Source organism: Sus scrofa, chromosome 3 (genome assembly GCF_000003025.6).
Source record: "Sus scrofa isolate TJ Tabasco breed Duroc chromosome 3, Sscrofa11.1, whole genome shotgun sequence".
Taxonomy (NCBI): domain Eukaryota; kingdom Metazoa; phylum Chordata; class Mammalia; order Artiodactyla; family Suidae; genus Sus; species Sus scrofa.
In genome coordinates this window covers 42,585,961-42,596,051 of record NC_010445.4, presented here as the reverse complement: position 1 = coordinate 42,596,051, position 10,091 = coordinate 42,585,961, and the positions used below count along the sequence as shown (strand labels likewise).

At 54.6% G+C, this 10,091-nt stretch overlaps 1 protein-coding gene across 3 annotated transcripts in view; it reads right to left on the bottom strand.

Moving 5' to 3' along the window:
• Nucleotides 8,467-10,091, bottom strand: part of FGD3 (FYVE, RhoGEF and PH domain containing 3) — a 130,514-nt gene continuing 128,889 nt past the window's right edge. For all 3 annotated transcript variants that reach the window (XM_021088137.1, XM_021088134.1, XM_021088136.1), the window contains 2 exons: nt 9,604-9,750; nt 8,467-9,374 (listed from right to left, as the gene is read on the bottom strand). In XM_021088137.1, the coding sequence (XP_020943796.1) occupies nt 9,165-9,374; nt 9,604-9,750 (357 nt within the window). In that variant the 3' untranslated portion in view covers nt 8,467-9,164. The remainder of the gene's footprint in view (nt 9,375-9,603; nt 9,751-10,091) is intronic.

Sequence of the window (10,091 nt, the reverse complement as noted above, 5' to 3'; positions counted from 1 at the left end):
GATGGCCTGAGGGGGACAGTACATAAGCCTGAGGGGTGGGGGTCAGGGGGTGGTCACTGGTGTGTTTCCCTCAAATTGGATAATAATTGCACAAGTGTGAAATGCTTTTTGGTTTTCTTTAAATGTTCACTTTTGCTCCCACTTGATAGAAAAATAAAATTTGTATCCTAAAAACCTTTCAAAATGGACCAAGCCCAGAAAATTCCATTGCAGAATAAGAGTCAGGGAAGCAGGGTGGTCTCATGGACTTTGCCTCTGTTTTAATCTATTTTATTTTTATTATTATTTTTTTAGAGCTGTACCCTCGGCATATGCAGGTTCCCAGGCTAGGGGTCAAATTGGAGCTGTAGCCACCAGCCTATACCACAGCCACAGCAATGCCAGATCCGAGCCACATCTGCAACCTACATGGCAGCTCATGGCAATGTTGGATCCTTAATCCACTGAATGAGGCCAGGAATTGAACCTGAGTCCTCATGGATCCTAGTCAGATTCATGTCTGCTGAGCCGTGGGAACAATAGGAACTCTGTGCCTCTTTTCTTTTATTTTCTTTAAAAAAAGACAAAAAACAAACAAACAAACAAAAAAACCTTTTTGGAGTTCCCATTGTGGTGCAGCGATAAGGAACCTGACTGGTATCCATAAGGACACAGGTTCAATCCCTAGCCCTGCTCAGTGGGTTAAGGATCTGGTGTTGCCGTGAGCTGTGGTGTAGGTCACAGATGGGGCTCAGATCTGATGTTGCTGTGGCTGTGGTGTAGATCAGCAGCTGCAGCTCCAATTCAACTCCTAGCCTGGGAACTTCCATATGCCATGGGTGCAGCCCTAAAAAGACAAAATAAAATAAAATACTTTTTAAAATTAAGAGTAGTCACTCAAAAAGTAGTCTACACTTGTAGCTCAAATGAGCTAGCTATTTGGGGAGAGAAAATTTTCCCAAAAATGTTTTCTATCAGGCTGTTTGTCACTGTCCATGCACACTGGTCCTCTAGCCACTTCACAGGAAGGCAAGAGCCAGTCCCTTCTGTAGGGAACCCCTGCTGGAGCCCACTGCCCACCATTGCTGGGCTGTCTTACCCGGCCCTAGGCCTGCACAAGCCAGGCTTTCTTTGGATTTCAGGAGGGAGATAGGTGAGTCACCCCAGGTGACATCGAGCCACAACCCACAGGTTAACAGTGATGGCTTGGAGACACACAGCAAGGCCCCTGGGTGGAGGTAGGCCTATGGGCTGTGTGAAAGCAGGTGCTAGACTCATAGAACAGACAGGACCAGCCCCTCCTGTGTGCCGGGCCTGCTTGGGAGCCAGGGGACAGCAGGCACAGGAGGGACAGATCCTCATGGGCTGCTCAGGGCTCCTCTTCCACCTTTGGACAGCCAGACTATGGGTCATTTTTTCCTGCCTCTTTTTTTTTCTTTTTAAGGCCACACCTGTAGCACATGGAAGTTCCCAGGCTAGAAGTCAAATCAGAGCTGCAGTTACCAGCCTACACCACAGCCACAGCAACGCCAGATCCCAGCTGCATCTGTGACCTACACCACAGCTTTTGGCAATGCCAGATCCTTAACCCACTGATCAAGGCCAGGGACTGAACCTGCATCCTCATGGAGACTATGTCGGGATCTTAACCTGCTGAGCCACTAGGAAACTCCTTTTCCTGCCTCTTGACTCCTCTGTGGTCTGAATTTTCTACAATGAGCATTAATCTATTCTCTTATCAGAAAACAGGAAACTAGTAAAGATTTTAAGGGTGGGGTACATGTAAATAGTTATATGCATTCACAGCACATTTCTGAATTCCATGAACAGGGAGTTCCCATTGTGGCTCAGTGGTAATGAACCCAACCAGTAACCACGAGGATGTGGGTTTGATCCCTGGCCTCACTCAATGGATTAAGGGTCCGGCATTGCCGTGAGCTGTGGTGTAGGTCACAGGTGCAGCTCAGGTCTGGCTTCGCTGTGGCTGTGGTGTAGGCTGGCTGCTATAGCTCCAATTCGATCTCTAGGCTGGGAACCTCCATATGCCACAGGTGCAGCCCTAAAAACACACACACAAAAAAATAAAAAGAAAAAAGAAAAAGAAAAAGAAGGAATGAAGGAAAGAAAGAAAAGGAAAAAAAAAAAAGATGAACAGATCTTTACAGCTGCAGAAACTCAGGCTCAGAGAAGGGGAACCGTCCTGTCCAAGGCCATTTACCTGCTAGGATGATGTGTCATTTCTATGCTCTGAAGACTCACTCATCATGATGAAGGTCTGCCCCCCACCCCCACAACCAGAGGCAGGTGTGTGTTTTCACAGCCAGAAGCTTTTCCTCATTAAGCCTTGGGTAAGAAGTACGTAGGCAGGACCCAGGGCAATCCAGAGGCTTAGTGGTTATGAGCCAGTTAAGCTTCTTTGATGACATGCACCTGTCCAGCCAGCGCAGAGGGAGCCAGAGTCCCCAGCCACACAAGTAGGAGAGCCTGCCCTTGACTGTGCTCCTGGCCGGCCTCTCCTGCCTGCCTCCCCCTGCCTAACACAGATCCGGTAGCCTCCCGGCCCTCACCAGCCCCTCAATCTCAGGACATTTTAGCTACCTCTATACCCCTCTGGTCGACTCTGGGAGGGCCCTGCCCCTACCCCTTCTCTCAGCTCCTTTCTCCTTCTTCATCTCCCCCGAGCCACACCTGCCAAGGCTGTGGCCTAGGGACAACTCAGAGGCCCAGGCTCTGTGGGGAGGCATTCTCTGGGCTTCTCACAAGGCCTGAAGGCAGACCAAGGCCATCCAAGTGGACACATTGGAGAGACCTGGCCTAGGAGAGGTGCCTGCAGGGCTCCTGTTTCGCAAATGGGAAGACTGAGACCTGGGGGAAGGGTCTGCCCCTAGCAATAGAGCTCATCCCAGACCTCCTCCCTACGGCCCAGCCTCTGGGGCCTGACATTCTGGCTCTCTGTGCCTCTCAGTTTTCCCACCTGCAGGATGAGCATGTTAGCACCACTCCTGCCAGGGCTAAAGGGAGAATGAGACCTACAGTGCAAGTCCAAGTGTCTCCAGCATGAGTATGAGCTTCAGAGTCAGGGCTAGCAGGAGGGGTGGACAGCAGAGAGCGGGAGAGGCTGCTCCAGGGCCTGTCGGCTGAATACCTGCTCTCACCCCTTCACTCCCTGGGCTGACAGCTCTGCTTTTTCAGTAATCATGAGTGCTTCACTGTCTCCATTTTACAGGTGAGAAACTGAGGCTCGGGCCTCTGAGGCGCATATTTGCTAAGTAGCCACTTTAGTCAGCTGCAAGGGAGAGAGGCCCAGGCAGGTCAGCTGAGAGGAATTGGCAGCTGGCAGCTTCAGAGTTCTGAGGGAAGCCCTTGAGGCTCAGTTCCCCTGGGTGGGGAGCCACTCTTCCAGCATTCCAACACATCAGCCCAGAGATGCACTGGATCATATGCTCATCCCTGGACCAATTGCTGAGCCAGGCAGAGGTGCTCAGTGGACCAGGGTTCCAGGAACCTGTGGAACCACAGATACTGTTTACAAACAGTAACAGTTCTTTCTGCTCATGGCTCTGCAATCCGGGCGGGGCTCAGCTCCTTGACTGTGCTCCATGGTGGGACTCTGCTGGAGAGGACTCCTCCCAGGGCATCGACACTTCTCTGCCAGGCTGCTTGAGCTTCCTTATGGCATGGTGCTGAAGACAGGGAGTGGAAGCCATTTGTCCAGGCCTTGGCCAGGAATGTGATATCTTTTTTCTTTTTGTCTTTTAGGGCCGCACCCATGGCATATGGAAGCTCCCAGGCTAGAGATTGACTTGGAGCTGCAGCTGCCAGCCGACACCACAGCCACAGCAACGCCAGGTCTGAGCTGTGTCTGAGACCTACACCACAGGTCATGGCAACACAGGATCCTTAACCCACTGAGCAAGGCCAGGGATCAAACCTGAGTCTTCATGGATAATAGATTTGTTACTGCTGAGCCACAGCAGGAACTCCCAGAAATGTTACTTCTATTGTTTCCCATTCATCAAGCAGCCATGGAGCTCAGGTTCCAAGAGTGGAGACAGACCTCATCTTTCACTGGGAGGACGCTCAGCAAATTTGAGTGCCACCATGGGGGCACAAGCACTAAGCCAGGTTGTCCCAGACTCTTCTTGGGTATCTGATGTGGAGCTGCATGCTAGCAGGCCACTCTGATTTAGAGAACTAGGATCAAGTTCAGACCCCAAATTGTAGGGGTGACCTTACTGAGTTCTGATTAAAATATGCACAAGGCGATATAAATGCAGGAGGGCTGGAGGGCACTACTGCATGCTATGAAGTGCTGACGGGGACATGGGTAATGTCTGTGTTTTTGATGCCTGTCCATACTTTTGGAAATAATCAGAGGAATGTACATTTTATTTGTTTGACTGTGACGATGCTATCTGAGGGTAGGCGGGCAAAGCCCATAACCAGAGACAAGGCCATCTCTCAAGTTGCCTTGGCGTGGAGTCCTGATCATGATGTACAGAGGTCAGCTCAGCCTGGGTGGGTCCGAGCTCATGTGGCTCTTGCGCATTGCTACACTCTTCCACTGCCCCATCCCCCTGTCCCCTACACCCCCATGGTCCCAAGCCCTCCTGGAGACCACCTTATTCTCAGCTCCTCTGAGAGGCTCAAGGAGAGCCAAGGGAGGCCAAGACTAGCCCATTTGGTGAAGGCAAGACCCTGAGGGTAGTGCATGTCTGGGTCTCCGTGCATCTCTGTGCTCACTGGGGCCCCTGTTCAGCAGACAACCTGTCAGTTGAACCCGATGATCCTCAGTGGGGGAATCATGTCCTTCCTGACCTCAGAGGACTGGGGGATTCCAGGTCGTGCCTTGCCTTGCCCACGGCCACCACCTCTCAAAATCAGACTCAGGAGTTCCTTGGTGGCTCAGCAGGTTAAGGACCTGGCGTTATCACTGCTGTGTCTCTGGTTCCTGCTGTGGTGCGGGTTGAATCACTGGCCTGAGAACTTCTGCATGAGGCCAAAGCAAACCAAAAACCAAACAAAAAAAACCAACAACAAAAAAAATCAGACTCAAAGGGTGATTGGGTTAAAAAGTCCCTGCCCAGCTCTTCCTTGACTCCCTATTTCATTCCATCCAGTCAGTGAATACCTGCTCCTGCCTGGCTTTGTGCCCCATGCCACCAGCCTTTGGGATCTCTTGGATCCACAAGGCCCAGGAGTAAAGCCCTCAGTAAAGCTGACTTCCCTGCACTCTATCCAGTCCTGTGATTCCCAGCCAACTACTCTTCCTGGGTCTCCTCCCAGATAAACTCCTTGCATCCAATCCATGTAGTGGGCTCTGCTGTGGAAGAACGCTACCTAAGACACAGGCCCACACTGTGAGTTAATGGGGACCCAGCTAAGACATGCCTCCTGCCCCGAGCTACTGGGAACCCACTTAAGACATGACTCCCTATGTTGAGGTGCAGGTGCAGTGTCCCCCTCCATGAGATGAGTGACGAGTGACGACAATGGTTCCTTCCTCTGAGGTCTGGGGAGGAGAGAGGAGCAAATGTTGTAAGGCTCTGTTCTTAGGGACACACATGCTCCCTGCCTCTGAGAAGTGGGGTGCCTTGGGAATGGCCCCAATATTTTTCCTAGAAGTGGATGGGCTGCTCAGTTAGTTTTCCAGTGCCCCTTTGGGGGCAGATGTTGTTCTTGAGTGGGGGGCTATAATCTCCTCTCTGAGTTCTGCAGGGGCATATGGAGGTGGAGGGCCCTTTTCAGAACAGATGCATGAGATAGTGGTGTGGGCAGAGCTGGAGTGCTGAAGACCAGGCTCTGGGGCAGGCCTGGCCCTGGTGGGAAAGGGGGTGGGTGTCCCTCTCAGGGACACTGCCAGCCTGGATTCTGGTGGGAAGATAGAGTCAAGGCAGATCATTTTGTTTTGTTTTTTTTGGCCATGCCTATGGTATGCAGGAGTTCCCTGGCCAGGGATTGCACCCACCCCACGGCAGTGACAACGCTGAATCCTTAAGCACTAGGCCACCAGGGAACTCCACAGGCAGGATATTTTAGAGGGTGCAGGCTGGTCCCTGCAGATAGGAGCCGTGGTTGGGGCAGAGCTATAGAAGACATTGGACTCCAAATGAACTTCATTTCTCATGGCCACTTCAGGTGAAGTCAGAGATAGGTTTCTTCCTGCTTTTGTGCTCCCAGGATGGCCCAGCTCCACCCCCAAGGAGGGGCTGTCTTGGGTCATGTGGCCATCTTCTTGGAGCAACCCTGGCAGAGGGAGCGGACAAGCTGGGCAGAGAGATCATGCCAGGGAGGCCGAGAGGCTTATCTTCCCTGTACATCATCACTGTCCAGGATCCAGGCAGCCCACCTGAGCGGCCACCTCTTCTGCTTGGCAGGAAACACCCTAGGCATGACCTAGTATTTGCCAGAGGGCTAAGTCCAGCTTGGGGATAGCACAGAGGGGCCACAGAAGTGGGGCAGGGCTGAGAGAACAATGTGGATATGGCACCATCCTCAGGGACCCCTGGGACGCTCCCACTGGGGGGCCACTGAGGCCCAGAAGACAGGGGCTTGAGTACACCCAGGCTTTGAGGGGAAGGAGTCTGCAGGCTGGGAGATGGTGCGGGTGCCATGGGACAATGCCTTCCTGGGCCTTGAGGGCCTCCATCAGAATTTTGCACTGTGAGCAGGGCACCGAGCCCAGAAATCCATGGGGCCGACAGGGCCGGGACTGGTGGGCCTTATGGTCGGGAGGGTGGAGAGGTCAGCTTTCCAGAATGGAATGTGAAGAATGTAGGGTGGGCACCCAGTGGCTCCCCAAGGCCTGCCCTGGCCCCACCCACCTCTCTGGCCCTCAGTTTTCTTCCTTTCCTTTTTTTTTTTTTTTTGTCTTTTGTCTCTCTTTGTTGTTGTTGTTGTTGTTGCTATTTCTTGGGCCGCTCCCGCGGCATATGGAGGTTCCCAGGCTAGGGGCTGAATCGGAGCTGAAGCCACCGGCCTACACCAGAGCCACAGCAACGCGGGATCCGAGCCGCGTCTGCAACCTACACCACAGCTCACGGCAACGCCGGATCGTTAACCCACTGAGCAAGGGCAGGGACTGAACCCGCAACCTCATGGTTTCTAGTCGGATTCGTTAACCACTGCGCCATGACGGGAACTCCCCTCTTCCTTTCTTTCTTTTCCTTTTTCTTTCTCTCTCCCTTTCTTTCTATTCCATTCCTTCCTTCCTTTCTTTTCTTTCTTTCTTTCCTTTTTAGGGCTGCATCTGCGGCATATAGAGGTTCCCAGGCTAGGGGTCTAATTGGAGCTAAGTTGCTGGCCTATGCCACAGCCACAGCAACACCAGATCCTTATCCCACTGAGCAAGGCCAGGGATTAGAACCTGTGTCCTCATGGCTACTGGTCAGATTTGTTTCCACTGTGTCACGATGGGAACTCCTCAGTTTTCTCTCTTGTAAAAGCGTTGCAGTGCTGGGTGTGGGAGAGTATGTGATCAGGGGGCAGCCTGGCCTTTTGTCACAGCTGGCTGCCTTGGGACCACCTGGAGTCCCTTGGATCACCTGGAGTACCTAGGAATATCCAGAGCCCCTTGGGGACCCTTGGGCACCACCTGAACCCTAGGGACTATCTGGAGCCCCTGGTAACCCCTGGAGTCCCTTAAGGACCACCTAGAGCCCTCAAGGTGGGGGTAACCCAAAGGAATAGGCAGTGGGGGTCCACAACACAGCCATCCTCAGTTGCCAGCCAGGCCACCTAGAAGACTTGTTCAGAGGGATCTCACCTGCAGACATACTGCAAGTGGCTCTTAGGGAGGTGGGCCCACCCCCCCTCCCCAGATGCCTAGCACCTGGACTGGCTGCTCAGGGGGGGCTTGGATTCCAGGGCCATGTCAGACCCCAGGAGGTAGGAAGATCCTTTGGGCATCAGGGGAGAGGGCTGGAGCCTCCCAGGGCCTGGCTCTGAGCTCAGGGTAAGCCAGGCTTCGGGCGCTGGTCCTGCCACTTCCTTGTGCACAGTGGTCTCCTGTACTCTGGGGGGGAGGTGGGCACAGGTGTGAGTGAGACCCATCTGGGTCCAAATGCCCCTCAGCTGATTTCCTGGGTCATGGCAGCCCTGCTGGGTCTTCTCTGCCGGTCTGGGCAATAGGACCAGATGTTTGAGGAGGAATTAGCTCTATGTCCCAGAGACCTAGGGACCTCAGAGAAGGTAGGAGGGCACTGGGCCTTTGTGACCCCAGGCAGCCACTGCCTCTCTTTGAACCTCAAACAACCCATCTGTTAAAAGAAGATTCTGAACCCAAAGGGTTCGGGGCACCTTGTCTGAGGCTCTCCTGCAGATGCCACTGCAGCCTGGGGCCCCCACCGGGGTGTCGCTTGCACCCTGCAGGCCTGGGGTGGGGTCCGGGCCCCTGCTCCTGGCTGTGCCCCTCTGTTACCCTCATTCCCCATCCAGCCATCAGCAGGGCCACCGTGGGGAGATGCCGCCCCAGGCTGTGTCCACATGTTGGCTGCCAGCATTTATTTACGCCGATAAACACCATCCAGCACTCGCTGGGGAGACAAGCACAAATCTCAGACCCCCCATGATGCCTGTGTGGGCCCCCTGCAGTTTTGCAATGCGGTTATTCAGGAACCCACCACTCGCCCTCTTGGACACCTCCAAATGGGGGTGGCAAGGTTCTGGGTGGCACAGGGTTGTGTCCGGTGGCCAAGAGAGGAAAGAGGAGGGAAGTGGAGCCCGGGAGCCAATTATGGTTCATCTCACACAGATCTAGATGGTGTAGCTGGGCAGGCAACCATCTGCAGAGGTGGCCTGACAGCAGACATCCACCAGTGTCCCCGGGCACCGCCTAGGAGGCTCCTTCTACCTCCTGGTGCCCAGCAACCCAGCATGGCTCACTCAGACAGGGCTCACTTGACAGTCACCCCATGCTCCGCTCTGGGCCACACTGCTGGGCCTATGGGCAGAGGCCCAGCTCTCTGACATGCTGAGTGACCCTGGATGGATGGCTGCCCTCTCTGGGCCTCATTTTTCTCGTCTGTGATGTGGAAGCACCCTCCAAGGGCAAGTGCTGTGTGGCCTGTTGGCCCTCAGCAGTCCAGGCTCCCTTCATGCCTGCATTTGGCCTTAACACCACCTCTCAGGTGAGTACAGGCCCTGCGTGGCGGCTGGAGAGCTAGGAGATGCAGCAGAGACTCAGCTCACGGTGCAGCCAGGGCCGGGGGCCTGCGGGCTGCCATGCTCAGGGCCTCCAGCCACTGCTGCTGCAGCTCCACAGACGGGGCACTCAGGCACCAGCACTGCTGGCCCTGCTGCAGCCGCCACATGTGCCTGGCGTCCAGCCTGTCCGCGGGGTCCGGCACACTCACCCTGCAGCCAGAGAGGGGGATGGCACACAGCAGCTGGCCGTCCTGAAGCAAAGGAGGAGAGTGTCAGCACAGCAACCATGACTGGGCAGCAGAAGTGCTTCTGGGCCGCCGGGGCAATCGGCCCTTGAGTCACATGAGCCACCCTCCAAGCAGGGTTGGTCCTGGGCAGCAGGCCCAGGCCTATCTAGGTTCTGTGGGCTTGAGGCTCTGGGCTGCTGGAGCAGGTGGAACCCATCCCACCCCACCCCCAGCACAGCCCCACAGGACACACCTGGCTGCCTCCGTGAAGGCGTAGCACCAGCTCCGGGGGGCCAGACTCAGGGATGGCAGCCCACACCTTGCTCCAGGCTGTGCTGCCATCTGACACCTGCAGGGGGCCACAGAGCAGGCTGGGTGGGTGGTCCACAGCGGCTGGCTTCTGGGGACACAGAGGATAGGTCAGGTGAAGTCTCACCTGTAAGAGTCACTTACAGGCCAAGGCTGTGGGGGGAGAGAGGCAGGAGGGCGAGACAGACTGGACAAGGGTCTGGGCCAGCCTGACCCTCCCTGGAGTCACTGCAAGGCCTCTTGGGGTTGGGCTGGACCCTCTAGGGAGTGAGACCACCAGCAGGACAGAAATAAAGATAAAGTGGGAAAATGGAACAGCGGGGAACCAGAATGTCCTGCTTGTTATTTGGTAGTGTGTGTGCAACACACACAAATACACACACCCCTCACACATAACACCACACACATATCACACACACCACACATTCACAC